Genomic DNA, 21,766 nt, shown 5'->3' on the forward strand with positions numbered 1-21,766 from the left:
CTCACAGCTATCACCACCGCCATGTGGGGAGTACAGGCTGCCCTCTGCCAGCCTGCCTCCCCTGTCCAGAGGCTCGCTGCACTGTTCACCTGCCCAGAGTGACTGGGGCTGGGCGGAAGCCAGGCATCCTGCCCTGCCCAATCCCGGCTGATCCGCCCCTGTGCGAGCTGCCCCCCCACCGGGAAAGGTCACAGATCTGGGTCCCGGGACCGCAGACAGCCTTAAGTACTGCCCCCCGCCTGGCAGGGTCACAGATCCATGTCTTGGTCCATGGACAGCCTCAAGCACTGCCCCCTGGCCTGCAGGGTCACAGATCCGGGTCCCGGGACCACGGACAGGCTCAATCACTGCCCCCCGCCCGCCAGGTCATGGATCCGGGTCCCGGACCGTGGACAGCCTCAAGCAGTACCTCCGGTCCAGCAGGGTCACAGATCCGGGTCCTGGGACAGCGGACAGCCTTTCCTGCTGCCGCCCGCATTCAGTATGCAAATTAGCCGCCATCTTGTTGCTTCAGGGTGGGGGTCCCGCTTGGGTGCCTGGCCAGCCTGGATGAGGGGATGATGGTTGTTTGCAGCTGGTCACACCCCATTCAGGGTGGGGGTCCCCACTGGGGTGCCTGGCCAGTCTGGATGAGGGGCTGAGAGCCGTTTTCATGCTGACAGTCTACTGAAGCTCCCACCCTCTCTGTTTTTTCTTTTTTTAATTCTGGGATTTATTTACCTTCTATGGCTATCATTTGAGCTGAGAGCCAGCTTTAGCTCTGAGGCTCGGTTCCAGCTCTGAGACCTCGGCTGCTGAAAGCAGGTATCTGGGTTTGTTTGGGTTCTATAATTGAAACAATGTTGCAGTCCTGCTGGCTTAAGCCTGGCTGGCTGAAAGCAGGTTTCTGGGTATTGTTTAGCTTCTATACTTGCAACATTGTTTCTTAGAGCACAAGCTCAGAGGCAGGCAGTGGCATGCGGGGAACCTTGGCTTCCTCCTTCACTGGAGCAAGCAAGCCTCCTGTTCGCTTCAGCTGCCTGGCTGCCGGCCGCCATCTTGGTTGGCAGTTAATTTGCATATCTCGCTGATTAGCCAATGGGAAGGGTAGAAAAGTTATGGTTAATTACCATGTTTCTCTATTATTACATAGGATATATATATAGAGAGAGAGATGTAATGTCTGGTCACTGGGTTGTAAAAAAATAATATAAAGTTTAGATTGTTTTTACCATGCTATTATTTCTCAGGATGTATCTTTCATCTTTCAATAAGTAATCTAGGATTCTCTTAAAACCCAAATAATATGAAACAATTTGGTGAGAATCAGGTATTCCTAAGATAAGAGATTTTTATTAAAAAGTTTTATGTGGTGATCATATGAATAATGAGATAGGCCAGAGTGACACAGATTAAAACTGAAATGTAGCAGATGATATACTGTATATAGAGAATCCTAAATATCCCACCAAAAACTATTGAACTGATAAATGAATTCAGTAAAGTAGCAGGGTACAAAATAAATATCTAGAAATCAGTTCCATTTTTATATACCAATAATGAACAAAAATCAGGTGCAGTTTTATACATCAATAATGAACTATCAGTAAGAAAACAATCCTATTTACAATTGCATAAAAATTTACCTAGGAATAAATTTAACCACATACACAAAAGATCTTTACTTGGAAAATTATAAGACACTGAGGGAAGAAATTGAAGAAGATACAAATAAGTGGGAGATATACCATGTTCATAAATAGGAAAAGTAAACATCATTAAAATGTCCACAGTACCCAAAGCAACCTGTAAACTATCAAGATACCAATGGTGTACTTCACAGAACTATAATAAATATTCCAAAAATGTACATGGAACCACAAAAGACGCCAAATTGTCACATCAATCTTGAGAAAAAAGAACAAAGTTGGAGGAATCATGTAACCTGATATCAAACTATACTACAAGGCCATAGTAATCAAAACAACATGGTACTGGCATAAAAACAGACAAAAATCACTGGAACAGAATAGAAAACCCAGAAATAAAACCACACCTCTATGGTCAATTAATATTTGACAAAGGAAGCATGAACATACAATGGGGTAAGATGGCCTCTTCAATAGATGGTGTTGGTAAAACTGGAAAGATAATGAGCAAAAAAAAAAAAAAATGAAATTAGACCACCTTCTTACACCATACAATGATGTGAATTTCCACTCATCTCTTACTTTTCTTTTTCTGACCTCAAGGCTCAAGGTCCTGGATTCTGATTACAAGACATGTTTCCTTACCTTCTCCGCACTCTTCTCCCTTTATACAGCTCCTCATGCCGCCATTTCCTCTATCCCGGAGATTATGGATAAGAACTATTATTTTGAAAAGTAGGTGATATTTGCCAAGGTAATTTACCTCAGTAGGTTTCAGGATGATAATTATTTCAAAAGATTTTTTGAGGATGTACCTGAAACTCTAGTACAGTATATGACTAAGAATAAACACTCAAAAAATGGCATAGGCCACAAGCACTATTAGTGCCATTATCTTATCTTGGTTAACATTGATATTGAGTTGGCTCAAGACCATCCTTGGATCATAGGGAATGGTGACTAAGATTAGTGTTTCCATCCTGATTTGTAGCAGTTGCCAGCAGTAAGTCTTAGAATGCGGAAGATAGAGAGAAAAATTGTAGGCAAGGGCACCAAGGAGAGTATTCTAGGCCAGGCACATAGCTACCTATTTATATGTAAGAAAATGTCTAAATTTGACACTGTTTATAGAAACATTCCACTTACTAATGGTAGGACTTTATTTTATGTTTCAGTACACAATTCCCAAACCTGGAATTGATTAATAAAACGTGAGGTAGAAGATTGTCACTCTCTACCAAAGCTACAAAGTTTACGTTTCTTCTAGGGCCTCCATTAGCACTTGACTGACTTATTTATCATAAGGCCTTGATGAAATTGATTATCTGATTTTGTAGACTAGAGGAGATTATGAGCAACAAATTCTAGTAGTCTGGTTATTAAAGGAAAGTGTGGTGATAGCTGACAATCTAAAGAATAATAATAGAAAAACAATAGGTATAGGATGATATCACTTCATGAAATAATAATGGGTACTCATGACAAGAAAGAGAAGTTTAATCCTTTGCATCAGAGGTTAGAGAACCAATAGTAATAAGTTTTAGAAAAATGACTATAACAATATTTCTAAAAGTTCTCATGTAGTTATAAAAATATAGAAACTTCTTTTATTTGAAAAATTTAGTTGAATTGCATTACCTTCTAACATACTAGATCAGTGGTTCTCAATTTTCTGGCCCTTTAAATACAGTTCCTCATGTTGTGACCCAACCATAAAATTATTTTTGTTGCTACTTCATAACTGTAATGTTGTTACTGTTATGAATCGTAATTTAAATATCTGATATGCTGGATGGTCTTAGGCGACCCCTGTGAAAGGGTCGTTCGACTGCCAAAGGGGTCGCGACCCACAGGTTGAGAACCGCTGTACTAGATGAATGAAACATTTTCTGCAGGTTTTGTCAAGAGTGTATGGTCTTGCTTATCTAGTTTATATTAATAATAATTATTTGATGATTTCTCATCCATAATAATTAGTATTTTTCCCTACCATCCACAAAATTCTTTGTCCGATGCTACTCTGGGGATGTTTTTTTAGAAGCACAACTGTCTTTTCTCTTTCAATTAGGTATATCATTAATAAAGGGCATATGAACTTCTTTCAGTAATGAAGAACACAAAGGTTGTATCTATAATGAATCATGAATTAATTTTTTATTAAAATATATCCCAAAGTGTTTTAACATCCAGGAAACACAAGAAGAGATGCTCAAACATCATTAGTCATTAATGAAATGCAAACTAAAACTGAGATATTACTTCACACCCACTAGAATGGCTATAAGAACAACAACAAAAAAACAGTCATGAAGATATAAAGGAACTAGAACCATCATCATGCATTGATAGTGAGAATGTAAGGTACTATAGTCACTTTGCAAGGCAGTTAAGCAATTTCCTAAAAGGTTAAGTATAAATTTACCATATAAGTCACCAATTCCACCCCTAGGTAGCAATGAAACATATGTCCATATAGATATCTGTATGTGAATGTATTATGCATAATAACCAAAAGTGGAAGCAACCCAAGTGTTCATCACCTGATAAATGGATAAACAAAATATGGTTTATCTATACAATGGAATAACACTATGCAAAAAGAGAAACAAAGTACTGATATTCATTAAGACACAGATGAATTATATAACTATGCTAAGTGAAAGAAATCAAACACTAAAGAACACATATTGTATGCTTCTATTTTCATAAAATGACCAGAAAAGGCAAACCTATTAAGATAGAAAGTAGATTGATGCTTGCCTGGGGCTTGAGGTGAGCATGGGATCTTTGAGGTGATGGAAATGTTCTAAAATTAGATTGTAATAATGGTCACATAACTCTAAATTTATTAAAAATCATTAAATTGCATGCTGAAAGCAAATGAATTTTATGATAAATAATGGTTTTTAATAAGGTATCACCACTTTACAGGTGAGAAATCTGAGGGACAGAGATATTCTCAATTACCCAGGACAATGAAACTAGTAAATTGCAAAGATCAGATTCAAGAGCAGAAAACTTCTAAACTCCAATTCATACTCTTCCCAATACACCTATTACTACTTATTAATAATTAGCACCCACATGAAAACTTTTGTTCAATCAGTTTAGTTCAACAGAATGAGCACAGAAAAAGTGATCCAACAATTTTTGGCGACTTTGCTTGCCTGAGTGACTAGTTTGGACCTGACTTAAAAACATGTTAAAATCATTTAGATTATTACATTTTTTTATTTGAACACCCTGGCGTCTATCATACAGATTTAAAGAGTAACAACATTTTCCCAAAGAATGTTTTCTAGATGGGTGTTCTCTTAAAGTCAGTACATTACACTGTAAACTATGTTTCACAGCTTATAATTTTCTCCACATAAATATGTTCTAAATTAAATTATTTTGTTTTGAATAATTTATGAGTGAAAAAGAAAGCATATTTAGTCAGTAGAGAATAAGGAGTGGGAATTTATTTTAAGCATTTTAGAATATGTTATATTAGCCAACAGATGCTCATCTGACTGTCTTCTCCTAAGAGAGCAAACATAACTAAGTTACCATTCCTTTATTAGCCCTCATGAAAGGAATATCCACTCTACAATAGAGAATGCTGTCAAAAGACAACAGTAAAATGTTTTATTTTTCCTCTTAAATTTTTAACCTTATACTTATAAATGTTAAATGACAATTTTTTAATAGTTAGAAACAAAATAAAACTACAGAGTATTTTTATTTTTTGGTGACTGCTGAAGCAAAAACAAAATCTCTCTTACCATCCTGTTGATCCTTACAAAGTCTTCAGGTTTTTTTGCCCAAGGGGGAAGATCAACATTATTTATCACCACTTCATCTTCTCTGACTCCAAGACTATATCCATTACTGTTGACAAACATCTCTGGTAGGTAATAGAACTCTGGAATCAGTTCCTGCCGAAAATAAAAATGTAGCATATTAAACCACTTTAAAAATCAGTTGAATAACACTATTAATTTATAATTTAACTAAATGGAATAAAATACTTTATTTAAATCTAATATTTTATTACTTTATTTTATTCTTAATTTAATTTTATTTAGATAAGAATCTAGGAAGACAAACATTTTTCTTGAATTTGCTTGATAAGTTATCTTTATAAGATTTTCAATCTTTTCTTGCCACAAATTAGTTAAGAGAAATGAGTTATAAAATCAATAATAGTTCATAATAGCATTAGTAAAGAAATATATAAGGCTATATTTACAAGTCTATGCTGTTTAGTAAACTTTGCTGAATATTATTAATGAAATATTTAAATTAAAAAAAAGTTTTTGCCAGTATTGGTTAAAAATCATGTCTCCTACTATTTTTCTGACTATAGTGGCAATTACAATGCATAATTTCTATAAAGAGATTCAGTTTTATTTTTTAATTTTGCAAAATAAGTTATTTTTACACACACTAAAAACACAGTGGGTATAAAGATAATATGCAGCATAATAAGTTTTTTTAATAGTTTTTTTTAAATTTTGTTTTATTGTTTAAAGTATTACAAAGAGTATTACATATGTCTCTTTTATTTTTCCCCTTGACCTTACCCTGGCTTCCCTTACCCCCCAGTGTCTTGTGTCCATTGGTTATGCTTATATGCATGCATACATGGGTTGGTGGGGGTGGGGGGGGTAAGAGATCAGCATAATAAGTTTTACATGTTTAATGCATGACACCTGAATAGTAAGCTCTTAATTAATTAGATGCAAATAAAACTTGTGTTACCTGCATATAAGAAAGATATTAACAAGTGGAATCAAGGCAAATGTAGTTGATGTACAAAGTCTAACATGTGGTTTTTGTCACTTCAGAATAAATCTGATATCGAAATGAACTGATTTTGTGACACTAAAAGTTTTTATTTGTTGTGCTTTTTTTATATAGCAATTGGAGAAAATGAAAACAAAAAACCCCACTGAAGTTGTTATGTGTACCATCTATACCATGAAAAAAATACTGATATTTTCCAATAACAAGATGAGAATTAAATTAACTTTAAAATATATTGTGAAAAGCATAAGGAAGTTTATTTGTGTGATATAATCAAACCTCATTTGGTCTTGTCTAGTGATAAATATCAAATTTTTAAAGACTATCAGACACTGAAGTCTTCAAATAAATTGGATTCTTAAGCCCCCAACTCTCCCCCCAAAAATCATACACAAAAGCTTTCAGTCAAGATGATAGAGTACCTAAACTGAGTACTCATCTCCTCCCACAACCACATCAAAATTACAACTAAACTACAGAACAACCATCATTAAGATTTACCTGAAATCTAGCTGAACAGAAGTCCTATAGCTAGGATATAAAGAATAAGCCCCATAGAGATTGGTAGGAAGGGCAGAGATGCAGAACAAGCCAGTCCACAGCCAAGTGTGGCAGTTAAAAATCAGGAAGGTTAGCTCAGATGTGGCAGTTCCCCCTGAGGAGCGAGGGGTCCCAGCACCACACCCAAACCCCCAGCCCAGTATTCTAGTGCCAGGAAGAGAAGTCTTCATAACAGCTGGCTATGGAAAACCAGTGGGATTGTGGCTGAGTGAGAAAGAAGGCTACTGAATCCAAGGAGTTTTTTTTTTTTTTTAAAGGCCGAAGCACAGACTTACTCAAACTCCTCTCTCTGAGCTCTAGTGCTAGGCCAGCATCTTGAAAGGCTCCAGGGACATATGGTGAGGAATTTAATTGTCAGGAATCAGGCTAAGAGCTGGAAGGGCAGCTTTCTTCCAGACAGAAGTGCTCACAGAAACCATTGTTCATTTGCTGAGCCCTTCCTGACAGAGTCTGCAGGCAGGTCCCATATCTGAGTGTCTGTTAACCTATCTAATAGTGTTTACCCTACTCTAGTGATTCCCTAAGACCCCATTGCACACAACTAGCCGGGCCACACAAGCCATTTCCAGAGGTTTTTCCATACAAATGACCTGTCTTGACGCATGCTTCAAACTTTTAAAAATTTCTCAAACAAGCAGCATCTGGCCTCTGTATATCCCATACCTCTTGCTAAGTGGAAACCCTCCTTGGGTTGCAGCTTGGCTTCTCCCAGGCACCTCAAAGTCCAGCAGAAGTAGCAGCCATCTTCAGATCACTCTATAGCTCATGCCAGGTGGCCCTGGGCATGGTATAGGCAGAAGCTGACCTTGGCCTGTACCTCCTGGGAATCCCCAGATCCAGTGCACCTGGGAGACAGCTTCAGACCACACTGAAGCACCACACAACTACCTCCATGAGTGATACACTCAAGGGGTGGACTCAGTGAACACCAGAGCTGTGCTGAAGGGAGTCTTGCTCCATCGGGTGGGCCTCTACATTGTAGATCCATATCAGTAGTCCAGGACAGTCCCTGCAGCCAATGTACCTTGGGGTAAATCCCTCCCATTGCTGTTCCAATAGCAACGGAAGCTCAACTACAACAGCAGGGTGTATACAGCCCACACTGGGTGTACCTGTAGTTCCCAGGGAGGCTGTGCCACTGGGCCCTACAGGACACCTACTACATAAGACCACTCTACCAAGAACAGGAGATATAGCAACTCTACCTAATACATAGAAACAAACACAGAAAGTCAGCCAAAATGAAGAGACAAAGAAACATGTCACTAATGAAAGAACAGAACACAACTCTCCCCCTAAAACTAAACAAAATGAAAACAATCTACCAGATGTAGAGGTCTAAACACTGCTTATAAAAATGTTCAATGAGAAAAAAGGAAAAATGGCGGAGGTGTAGACGGATGTGTCCCGTGCCTTGTCCCGGAGCTGTTAGGGTGAGCAGCTGAAGCGGGTAATATACAGCCCGAATACGCAGAGGATATTCAGCTGAGAGACAGTTTGCAGCCGGGAACAGTGGAGGAATCCTTGAGAAAGCGGATTGAAAGTTGGAGACTGCGGCTGAAATCTCTCCCGGAGCGCCGGCTCAGCAGCGGAGACCACGCCACCTTGAGTGGCTGTTTTTGGAAACGTATACTGTACACCCAAAGACCCGGCATCCAGAGATCGGCTGCTAACCTGGAGACACCGGATCTGGGACAGCGCAACTACGTGGAGTCCTGCTTCTCACGGAAAAGTCGGGTCTTTCCTGAAGGTGTGGTTGGCAATTCAGTTTTGGGAGAGGAGTGTGCGCGGGAAGGTCTGCGCCCCAAAACCTACAAAGACTGCGGCCTTTGGGGCCAGCGTGATCCGCGAGTGTGGAAGAGCTCCCACAGGGCTGCTGACAGAAGGGAACGCTTAAAATTAGCACATAGCTGGACTGGATGCAAAAAGGCAACCTCATTTTGCCAGTGTGCAGGCTACTCAATGTAAGGAGAGAGAGGGTGCGCAGAAGAGACTGCGTGGGCTGAAAGGTGCAGGGTTGCAAATTTGCGCAACTCCGCAAACTCTTGCTTTTTTTTTTTTTTTTTTTTGCTTTTTTTCTTCTTTCTCTTCTCCTAAAATATTTGCATTTGATTATTAAACCCAGTGCATGGTATTTCCCAGTTGGGGACACTCACAGAGACTGCAGGGGAAAGTTGTCTTTGTGGAATCTGGGAAACAGAGCGGGGTAACAATTAAAGAACCAGCTCTGGGCAGTGGACTTCCTCAAATCAGTTTTAAGTGCAATAGAGAAAATAAACCCCATCTTTTGGATAGAGAGGCCATATAGCCTCAGAGGTCAATCCAGAAACACTGCCATCCAGAGGCTGAGCCACAAACTGACTCTTAGGTAAATACAAATTAAGGCACTCAGGGAAACAAATACGGCCTGCTTTAAAATCAGGACTGTGGTTTACAACACGGGGGAACAGTGTATCGCAGGGAAATTCAACACTCTCCTGAATACCTGGCAGGACTAAGGCGAGCCAGACTGAAGAGTAGCAGAACCGAAGGACCTTCACTACTGCAATTTTTTTTTAATTCTTTTTTCACCTTTTAACTAAGAAACCAATTTTTTTTCTTTTTCCATCACCTGATTTTACCCTTTTAATTACTATATTTTTATTTTTAACCAGTATTATTACTGCTACCATTTTACCATTTTTTAAAGTGCCATTTTATTTTCTCTTTATTTTATTTTGGGATTAGTGTTCTCCATTCTATTTTCATTGTTCCTTTAGCACAGACGTGGGCAAACTACGGCCTGTGGGCCGGATCCGGACCATTTGAAACGAATAAAACTAAAAAAAAAAAAAAAAAAAAAAAAAAGACCATACCCTTTTATGTAATGATGTTTACTTTGAATTCATATTAGTTCACACAAACACTCCATCCATGCTTTTGTTCCGGCCCTCCGGTCCAATTTAAGAACCCATTGTGGCCCTCGAGTCAAAAAGTTTGCCCTCCCCTGCTTTAGCAACATTTTTCTCTACCTCAATTTTAACTCTATGCTAAAACCCTCTTCCTCACTTTTCCCCGTTTGTTGTCCTGTTTCTCGTACATTATTCCTGCTTTAGATTTTCCCTATTCCTTCTTTTTACCCCCTGTCAAAATTTCGTCCTACTTATATATCCTATTTCCAATCCACTGCTCTAAATCCTTATACACCTCTCCCTTATCTTTCTTCACTATCCAATTTTTTTTCTTCGTTTATCTTTCTATTGTTTTGTTGCTGTTTGCTTGATTGTTGAGTGTATTGTTTTTTGTTTGTTTGTTTTTAGGATTGGTAGTGACGTTGTTTTGCTTTTTCTTTTTATCTTTTTCTGCTGGTTATTCCCCTCCCTCCACCATCCTCCCCCCTCCGCCCCCCCGGTTATTTTTGTGCTTCTGTTTTCCTTTGCCTCACTTGATATTATTGGTTGTTTGTAGTTTGCATTCATCTCCAGGGATCTGTTGCTGGTATTTGTTGGGATTAGTGGCAGCTCTATCAGAGTTTTCTCCTCATATGAATAGTCTCTTCCCTTCTTCTACTTAATTATCTATTTTCGCTCTTTTTTTTTTCTTTCTTCCCCTCCTTTTTCCCAATTTCACTTTTGCACTCTTTTTTTCTTATTTTTTCTTTTCTTTCTTCACTTTTATCTTTTTCTCTTCTTTCTTTCTTATCCCCTAATTCTCTTAATTCAGGTGGTCACCTTTATTTGGGGTTATTAATATCGTGAATACATTTGTGTTCAATGCCTGGTACATTGTGCCTTGTTGTGTTGTATTTTGTGACTTTAAATCAACGCAGCAGATCCAAGCAACAGCAGCCTCATGATAACCACACCCTCTGTCTGAGGAACAGAAGCTCTACGTGAAGCCTCCTCCAACCAGCCAGAAGAGCCACCACAGCTGTGAACAGCACCCACCAGAGGAGCTGCTGCCAACTGAGGAGCAGCTACTACCACAACTGTCCAAGGAGCAACCACAGCCCGAGGAGCCACTGCTACCCAGGGAGCAGCCACTGAACGACTCAACATCTAGATATGTCAGTGAGATCAAACATGGGTAGACAAAGAAACCCCCAAAGGAAAGAAAAGGAGGTCTCGCCAGAAAAGCAGCTAAGTGATACAGAGGCATTCAACATGACAGAAAAAGAATTCAGAATAAGGGTCCTAGAGTGCATAATCCAGAAGGAGGAAAAAAATCAACAACTTATGCAAGAAGCAAGAAGAAACAGATGAAAAAATCAATAACTTATGTAAGACCCAAGAAAAAATGAAGAGCGATATAGCTGCAATAAAAAACACCATTGAAAGTATCAACAGTAGACTAGGAGAATCAGAGGACCGAATTAGTGAATTAGAAGACAAGGAATTAAAACACACCCAAACTGTACTGCAATTGAAAAAAAAATTAAAAGACAGGAGGAGAACCTAAGGGAGTTTTGGGACAACATGAAATGAAACAACATATGAATAATAGGGGTGCCAGAACAACAGAAAGAGGAACAAGGACTAGAAAACCTATTCGAAGAAATAATATCAGAAAACTTCCATGAGGTGGGGAAGAAAAATGTCACACAAGCACAGAGAGTCCCAAACAAGGTGAACCCGAAAAGACCCACACCAAGACACATCATAATTACCATGGCAAATGTTCAGGACAAAGAGAGAATCTTACAGGCTGCAAGAGAGAGACGGAAAGTTACATACAAGGGATCTCCCATTAGATTGTCAAATGATTTCTCAACAGAAACACATCAGGCCAGAAAAGAATGGACTGAAATTTACAAAGTGATGCAAAGCAAAGGACTGAATCCAAGAATACTCTATCCAGCAAGGCTATCATTCAAAATTGAAGGGGAAATAAGAAGCTTCACAGAAAAAAAAGGCTAAGGGAGTTTATCACCACCAAGCAAGCAATGCAAGAAATGCTAAAAGGATTGGTGTAAAAAGAAGAAATAAAAAGCACAGAAAGAAAACAGCCACACGAAAAAAAAATGTCTAAAAACAAGTACCTTTCAATAATAACTTTAAATGTAAACGAACTAAATGCTCCAACCAAAAGACATTGAAAAGCTGAATGTATAAAAAAAATGACCCATACATTTGCTGTCTACATGAGACCCACCTCAGAAGAAGGGACTCACACAGACTGAAAGTGAAGGGATGGAAAAATATCTTTCAGGCAAATGGAAACGAAAACAAAACTGGGGTAGTAATACTTATATTGGACAAAACAGACCTCAAAGTGAAGGCCATAACAAGAGATAAGGAAGGCCACTTCATAATACTAAAGGGATCAATACAACAAGAAGATATAACCCTGATAAACATATTGTACCCAAATGCAGGAGCACCCAAATACATAAAAAAAAACTCCTGGAAGATATCAAAGGAGAGATTGACAACAATACAATCATAGTAGAGGACTTTAATACACCACTGACATCACTGGATAAATCCTCTAGACAAAGAATCAGAAAAGAAACAGCAATCATAAATGACTCACTAGATCAGATGGACTTAATTGACATCTACAGAACATTCCACCCGAAAGCCACGGAATATACATTCTTCTCCAGTGCTCATGGGACATCTTTAAAAATAGACCACATATTGGGTCACAAACAAAGTCTCCCCAAATTCAAGAAGATTGAAATCATACCAAGCATCTTCTCAGACCACGATGGCATAATATTAGAAATAAACTACAATAAAAACAACCCAAAATACTCAAACACTTCGAAGTTGAATAGCATGTTATTAAATATAGATTGGGTTACCAATGAGATCAAAGAAGAAATTAAAAACACCCTGGAAACTAATGACAATGGAAACACAACAATCCAAAACCTATGGGATGCAATGAAAGCAGTCCTGAGAGGGAAGTTTATAGCTCTACAAGCCTATCTCAAAAAACAAGAAAAAATGGTAGTAAATCATCTAACTCTACATCTCAAAGAATTAGAAAGAGAGCAACAAGAAAACCACAGAGTGAGCAGAAGGAAGGAGATAATAAAGATCAGAGCAGAAATAAATGACATAGAGACCAAAAAAACAATACAGAAAATCAATGAAACCAAGAGCTGATTCTTTGAAAGGATAAACAAGATTGACAAACCGCTAGTCAGGCTCACCAAGAAGCAAAGAGAGAGGACCCAAATAAACAAAATCAGAAATGATAGAGGTGAAAGAACAACAGACTCCAAAGAAATACAAATGATTATTAAAAAGAAAATACTATGGACAACTCCACTCCAACAAACTTGACAACCTGGAGGAAATGGACAAATTCCTAGAAAAATACAACATTCCAAAACTCAATCAGGAAAAATCTAAAAATCTCAATAGGCCAATGACTATGGAAGAAATTGAAGCAGTCATCAAAAAGCTTCCAGCAAACAAAAGCCCAGGACCAGACAGCTTCACAGGGGAGTTTTACCAAACATTCAAGGAAGAACTAAAACCTATCCTCCTCAGACTACTAAAAAAAAATCCAAGAGGAAGGAACACATCCAAGCTCATTCTATGAAGCCAGCATCACCCTAATACCAAAACCAGGTAAACACAACACAATGAAAGAGAATTACAGGCCAATATCCCTCATGAACATAGATGCCAAAATCCTCAATGAAAGCTTAACAAATCGGATCCAGCAGTATATCAGAAAGATCATAAACCATGACCAAGTAGGATTTATCCCAGGGATGCAAGGATGATACAATATCTGAAAATCAACAAACGTGATACATCACATAAAAAAATTGAAAGAAAAAAACCACATAGTCATATCAATTGATGCAGAAAAAGCATTTGAAAAAAATCCAACATCCATTTTGGATAAAAATTCTCAGCAAGGTGGGAGAAGAAGGATTATACCTCAACATAATAAAAGCCATATATGACAAGCCCTCAGCCAGCATCATACTCAATGGACAAAAACTAACACCATTTCCCCTAAGAACAGGAACAAGACAAGGATGCCCACTCTCACCAATTCTGTTCAATATAGTACTGGAAGTATTAGCCATTGCAATTAGACAAGAAGAAGAAATAAAAGGCATCCAAATTGGAAAAGAGGAAGTAAAACTGTCCTTATTTGCAGATGACATGATACTATACAAAAAAAACCCTAGAGATTCCATCAAAAAACTACTAGACTTAATACATGAATTTGGCAATGTAGCAGGATACAAAGTTAATCCCAAGAAATCTATGGCATTTCTATACACCAATAGTGAACTTTCAGAAAGAGAGACTAAAAAAACAATCCCATTTACCATTGCACCAAAAGAATTAAGCTACCTAGGACTAAACTTAACTAAAGAGGTAAAAGACCTCTTCTCAGAAAACTACAGGACGTTGAAAAAAGAGATAGAGGAAGACATAAACAGATGGAAGAACATGCTGTGTTCATGGATTGGTAGAATCAACATCATTAAAATGTCCATATTACCCAAAGCAATCTATAAATTCAATGCACTTCCCATTAAAATACCAACAGCATATTTCACGGATCTAGAATGAACTCTCCAAAAATTCATCTGGAATTAAAAAAAAAATAGCTGCAGCAATCCTGAGAAAGCAGAACAAAGTAGGTGGGATCTCAATACCAGATATCAAGGTGTATTGCAAAGCCACTGTTCTCAAAACTGCCTGGTACTGGCACAAAAACAGACATATAGATCAATGGAATAGAATAGAGAGCCCAGAAATCGACCCGAACCAATATGCTCAATTAATATTTGACAAAGGAGGCAAGAACATACAATGGAGTCAAGATAGTCTCTTCAATAAACGGTGTTGGGAAAATTGGACAGATACATGTAAAAAAAAAAGAAAATAGATCACCAACTTATACCATACACAAAACAAACTCAAAATGGATAAAGGACTTAAATGTACTACCGGAAACCATAAAAATACTAGAGGAATCCAAAGGCAACAAAATCTCAGATATATGCCGAAGCAGTTTCTTCACTGATACAGCTCCTAGGGCATTGGAAACTAAAGAGAAAATAAACAAATGGGACTACATCAAAATAAAAAGCTTCTGCACAGCAAAAAGCCCACTGCGTGGGAAAACATATTTGCCACTGTCATATCTGATAAGAGCCTAATCTCCAACATTTATAGGGAACTCATACAACTCAACAAAAGGAAGATAAACAATCCAATCAAAAAATGGGCAAAGGACCTAAATAGATACCTTTTAAAAGAGGACATTCAGAAAGCCAAGAGACATGAAAACATGCTCAAAGTCACTAATCATCTGAGAGATGAAAATCAAAACAAGAATGAGGTACCATCTCACACCTGTCAGAATGGCTATCATCAACAAATCAACAAACGACAAGTGCTGGAGAGGATGTGGGAGGTTGCGATGCCACCCTCAGTCACGCTCAGGGTAGGGCCAATTGGGGGCTTGGGGCACCGCCCCCTGTCACACTCAAGGCAGGGTCGATGGGGAGGTTGTGGAGCCATCCCCTGTCACGCACACAGCAGGGCCCATCAGGGGTGTTGGGGCTCCATATCCTGTCATGCACAGAGCAGGGCCCATCAAGGGGTTGGGGAGCTCCCCCCTGTCACACACAGAGCAGGGCCCATAAGGGGGTTGGGGAGCTCTCCCCAGTCACTCACAGAGTAGGGCTGATAGGGGAGTTGGGGCACCACCCCCTGTCACACACAGAGCAGGGCGGATCAGCGGGTTGGGGCGCCGCCCTCTATCACCCACAGATCAGGGCCAATCAGGTGGTTGGGGCGCCACCCTGTCACACTCAGGGCAGGGCCGATGGGTAGGTTATGGCTCTACCCCATCACACACAGAGCAGGGCCCGTGGGGGGGTGGGGGTTGGGGTGCCGCACCCTGTCACACACCAAGCAGGGCTGATCAGGGGGTTTGGGTGCTGCCCCCTGTCACGCTGATCCCAGTCCCGGAAGGCCTTGCGGCTCCGCTGATCCCGGTGCTGGGAGGCATATTACCCTTTTACTATATAGGATAGAGGCCTGTTGCATGGGTGGGTGCAGGCTGGTTTTCCCTGAAGGGTGTCCTGGATCAGGGTGTGGGTCCCCACTGGGGTGCCTGGCCAGCCTGGGTGAGGGGATGATGGTTGTTTGCAGCTGGTCACACACCCTTCAGGGTGGGGGTCCCCACTGGGGTGCCTGGCCAGTCTGGGTGAGCGGCTGAGGGCTGTTTTCAGGTTGGGGGTGACTGAAGCTCCCAACCGCTCCTTTTTTCCTTTTTTTTTTTTTATTCTGGGCCAGCTTTAGCTTGAGGCTTGGCTCCAGCTCTTAGGCCTCCGCTGCTGAAAGTAGGTTTCTGGCCTTTGCTTACAATGTTGCGATTCTGCTGGCTGAAGTCTGGTGGTATTCGTTACAATGTTTCTTATACTGCCGGCTCAGATGCTTGCAGCCGCAGGCTTGGAACGTTGGTTTCCTCCGTCACTGAGGCAAGCAAGCCTCATGTTAGTTTCAAGCTGCCTGGCTGCTGGCCGCCATCTTGGCTGACAGTTTATTTGCATATCTCGCTGATTAGCCAATGAAAAGGGTATCAGTCATATGCCAATTACCATGTTTCTCTTTTATTAATGTAGATGAACAAAAATAGATACAGAGGCAGAGCTGCCTTAAACCGACTGTCAAACTGCAGCGGGAAGGCCAGGGGGCGGGGGGAGGGGGAAGAAGGGGGGGTGGGTAAGAGACCAACTGAAGGATTTATATGCATGCATATAAGCATAACCAATGGACATAAGACACTGGGGATTAGGGGAGGCCAGGGAATTGTCAATGGTGGGGGAAAAAAGGAGACATATCTAATACCGTTTGTAATACTTTAAGCAATATAAAATAAATAAATAAAAAATAAATAAATAAATAAATAAATAGTTCACTAAATTTTATATGCAAAACATTACAAGCCTAAATTCAAGACCTAATTTCAGCTTTTCACATCATTAACTATATGTACAGAGAATGAATAGGTAACACCATCAAAATAAATGATGTTCAAAAGAAAAAAGTTCAATGAACTTAGAGGAAGAGTATATGAACTTAGTGATAACTTCAACAAAGAGATAGAAACCATAATTTGGAGATAGAAAACATCAAAACCAGATATGAAGAAAATCATAACTGAAATGAAGCATATATTACAGAGAATCAATCAATAGCAGAGTAGATGAAACAGAGAATCAAATCAGCAATCTGGCAGATAAGGAAGCAGAAAACAGTCAGAACAGCAAAAAGAAAAAAAGAACTTTAAAAAATGAGGAGACTTTAAGGAGCCTCTGGGAAAACATCAAGCATACCAACATTTGCATCATGGGGGTCCTGGAATAAAAAGAGAGAGAGCAAGTAATTGGAAACTTATTTGAAAAAATAATGACAGAAAACTCCCCTAACTTAGTGAAGGAAGTAGACACACAAGACCAGGAAGCACAGATAGTTCTAAATAAGATGAGCCAAAGGAGGCCCGCACTAGGACACACCACAATTAAAATGCCAAAGGTCACAGACAATGAGAATTTTAACAGCAACAAGAGAAAGGCAGTTAGTTATCAACAAGGGAGCTTTCACAAGACTGTCAGTTAATTTCTCATAAAACCTTTGCAGTTCAGAAGGGATTGGCATGAAATATTTAAAGGGATAAAAAGCAAAGACCTACAACCTAAATTACTATACCCAGCAAAGCTATTGAAGGGCAGATAAAGAGCTTCCCACAGAAGAAAAAAACACACAAAGAATTCATCACCACCAAACCACTATTAAAGAAATATTAAAAGGTCTTCTTGAAAGAAGAAAAAGAAGAAGAACAACAAGAAGAAGGGATCAAAATTATGAATAATAAAATGGAAATATATATATATATATATATATATATATATATATATATCAACACTAATAAAAGAGAAAAATGGTAATTGGCGTACGAGCTACCCTTTTCATTGGCTAATCAGGGCTATATGCAAATTAACTGCCAACTAAGATTGGCAGTTAACTGCCAACAAGATGGCGGTTAATTTGCATATGTAGGCACAATGCAGGGAGGCGAAAGGGAAAGCAGGAAGAAGCCCCCTGCCACTGACAGTGATCGGAAACCTAGGGGAGAGCTAAGAGCTGGGGGGCAGGGCAAAGGCGGCCCTGCCCCCCAGCCATGATTGGAGAATCAGGTGCCTTTTCCGCCCTGGCCAGTGATAGCAGGAAGTAGGGGTGGAGCCTGCGATGGGAGCTGGGCACGGTCGAAGCTGGCAGTCCCAGGAGCTAGGGGTCCCTTGCCTGGGCCTAAAGCGAAGCCCATGATCGTGGGGCCGCTGCAGCTGCGGGTCCCCGCTGCCCGGGCCGGACGCCTAGGCCAGAGGCATCAGGCCTGGGCAAGGGGCCGATCCTGCAATTGGAGGGTGATGGGGGTCAACGCCTGAGGGCTCCCAGTATGTGAGAGGGGGCAGGCTGGGCTGAGGGACACTCCCCCCCCCCACACACACACCCAGTGCACGAATTTCGTGCACCGGGCCCCTAGTATATATATATATATATATATATATATATAATTACTTTAAATGCAAATGGATTACATACCTATCAACAATTACTTTAAATGCTCTAATCAAAAGACATATAGTAGCTGAATGACTAACAAAACAAGACCATTACATATGTTGCCTACAAGAAATTCACTTCAGATCAAAAGACCTATAAGAGACTGCAGGTAAAGGAATGGAAAAAGATATTTCATGAAAATGGAAACAAAGAAACAAGAAAAAAAAAGCTGGGGTAGCAAAACGTATACCAGACAAAACACTTCTTAAACAAAGGCTACAATAAGAGACAAAAAGAGACCCAGCAATTCCATTTCTGGGCATTTATACACTGAAACCCAAAACAATAAATGAGAAAGAAACACTGAGTGGCCAGATTATTATGACCACCTTACATTTGTAGGCAAATTAGCCGTACACTGCATTGTATGGGATATGGAAGCTGAAGGCCTGCTCGAACACCTTTGCTGTCTGCAGTTACCAAGATAAAATGTCTCCAATTCGCACAGGAACACAAGGATTGGACAGTGGAGCATTGGAAAAAAGTCATGTGGTCCGATGAATCACGTTTCCAGTTGCATCATGCAGATTGCAGAGTGAGAATTTGGCGGAAACAGCATGAAAGCATGCACCCCACATGCATGAGTACAACCCTTCAAGCTGGTGGGGGCAGTGTTATGGTTTGGGGCATGTTTTCTTGGCATGATTTGGGCCCTTTAATTCATGTGGAACAAACTCTGAATAGCACAACATTACCTAAGTATCATTGCTGATCAGGTTCATCCTGTCATGTTGATGGCATATCCCAATGGAGACGGCTTCTTCCAAGAAGACAATGTGCCATACCATGGTGCTTGTATTGTGCAGGAGAGGTTTCAAAAACATGAGGGAGACTTTACCTTACTTAGGTGGCCCCCACAATCACCAGATCTCAATCCAATTGAGCATTTGTGGGACAAAATTAAAAGAGCCATCAGGCAGCTGGTTCCACAACCATCAAATCTCACAGAACTGGACAGTGCTATTCATCAGGCATGGTGTCAGATTCCTCGCATCACCTTACAACATCTCGTGGAGTCAATGCCAAGAATTGCCGCAGTATTGAATTCAAAAGGTGGCCCAATGAAGTGCTGATGGGGTGGTCATAATAATCTGGCCACTCAGTGTGTGTGTGTGTGTGTGTGTGTGTGTGTGTGTGTGTGTGTGTGTGTGTGTGTGTATCCCACGTTCAAAGGCTGTTAAATCGCATTTTTTACCCATATCTTCAGAAAAAAAATCACTTCTACTGGCATGGTAAACAACCTGCTTCCCTATTTATAATGGTCTGGCCCTCTAGCCACTTCAGCGCGAAATTACAGCTAATTTGCCTACAAACGTCAGGCGGTCATAATAATCTGGCCACTCAGTGTATATGTATCTACATGTTCGCTGCAGCATTATTTACAATAGCCAAGATATGGAAGCAACCTACCTAGTGTCCATCAATAGATGAATAAATAAAGAAGTAGTGCATTTAATACAATGGAGTATGACTCAGCCATAAAAAAGAATGAAATATTGTCATCTTGTAACAACATGGATGGACCTAGAGTGTTTTGTGTTGAGTGAAATAAGTCAGACAGAGATAGACAAATATCATGGCAATCTAAAAAAAAATAATAATAAAATAAAAGAACAAACAGAACAGAAACAGAGTCATAGATAGAGAGGACATTTTGACAGTTGCCATATGGGAAGGGAGTTGGGGAGACTGAGTGAAAAAAGGTGAAGGGATTAAAAAGTACAATTTTGTAGTTACAGAATGGTCATGGGGATGTAAAGTACAGCATAGGGCAGGGGTGGGCAAACTTTTTGACTCGAGGGCCACAATGGGTTCTTAAACTGGACTGGAGGGCTGGAACAAAAGCATGGATGGAGTGTTTGTGTGAACTAATATAAATTCAAAGTAAACATCATTACATAAAAGGGTACGGTCTTTTTTTTTTTTTTTAGTTTTATTCATTTCAAACGGGCTGGATCCGGCCCACGGGCCATAGTTTGCCCACGGCTGGCATAGGGAATATAGTCAATAATATTATAATAACTATGTAGGTTGTCAGAAGGGTACTAGATTTATCAGAGTAATCACTTCTTAAGTTATATAAATGTCTAATTACTGGATGGCATATCTGAAACTAATATAATACTCTATGTCAACTGTAATTGAAAAAGAAAAAATAGTTTTTAAAAAGAGAGTGCACAGGGGAAAGAAACGCTTTCTTTTCATGGGTTCTCCTGCCAAAACCAACGTTTTGCTGTGATAGCATAAGTGGGTGTGTTTTTTAATAATGCTTTGTGAAAAAGCTAATCATCATCCATTCTTATGATGACAAATATCAACCATAAGAAAAATATAACACTTATTTTCTCCAGCATTATGGGAGCATGAACAGTCATACAAATTAATTTTCTGGATAAGTGGAGTTTAGATTTTTAAGAGTCATAGTTTTTATTCTACTTAAACCATTTAAGTAGAAGTCTTTCTAAAATTGATTACATAATTCCCTGATATTTATTTACACAAATAGTAAAGTTTGAGTCAGGCACTGTGATAGATACTAATAAAACAAACAAACAAAAAAAGTGCACAAGACTTGTCCTTCAAGAAATGCATGTCTGTTCTATGGGGAAGATATATAAACAGGTGGTTGTAAGAGACAACAACAACAGCTGTGAGAGAAGTATAAATGCAGTGCAAGGGAGCAGAGAGAAAAGCAGGGAACCCTGGGCAAATCAGGAGATACTTCATTGGCAATGAGACATTTGAGTTTGAATATGCCTATGCTAGAGACTGGGGAAAGGGTGGGGAGATCATCAAGGAGTATCCTACAGGAGTGGCAAGAACTGAGTATGAGCAGAGTATCTACAATAATAAAAGGGTAATATGCTAATTAGACTGGATGTCATTCCGGATGTCCTTCCTGATGAAGCCGGGGCCGGAGGGCAGCCAGTGCCAGCAGCCGGGGGAAGGCAGGCCTACTCTTACATGAATTTTCATGCAACAGGCCTCTAGTATGATATATTAGGGGATAGATCAAGATGGGAACAAGATGGTGAAGGAAGTTGTATGCCAAGCTAGGGTGTTTGGATTTTGCCTTATTGGTAAGATTATTTTTTTTTAAATATTGTGGTTTAGTGTGACTTTATTTTATTTTGTTAATATATTTTTATTGATTTTAGAGAGAAAGGGAGAGGGAGAGAGAGATAGAAA

General features: G+C 39.7%; 1 protein-coding gene across 5 annotated transcripts in view; it reads right to left on the reverse strand.

The window, feature by feature from the left end:
• NBEA (neurobeachin) overlaps positions 1–21,766 on the reverse strand; it is a 990,744-nt gene that overhangs the window by 74,109 nt on the left and 894,869 nt on the right. For all 5 annotated transcript variants that reach the window (XM_059684425.1, XM_059684424.1, XM_059684423.1 and 2 more), the window contains one exon: positions 5,396–5,548. In XM_059684425.1, the coding sequence (XP_059540408.1) occupies positions 5,396–5,548 (153 nt within the window). The remainder of the gene's footprint in view (positions 1–5,395; positions 5,549–21,766) is intronic.

This window comes from Myotis daubentonii, chromosome 2 (assembly GCF_963259705.1).
Source record: "Myotis daubentonii chromosome 2, mMyoDau2.1, whole genome shotgun sequence".
NCBI lineage: Eukaryota > Metazoa > Chordata > Mammalia > Chiroptera > Vespertilionidae > Myotis > Myotis daubentonii.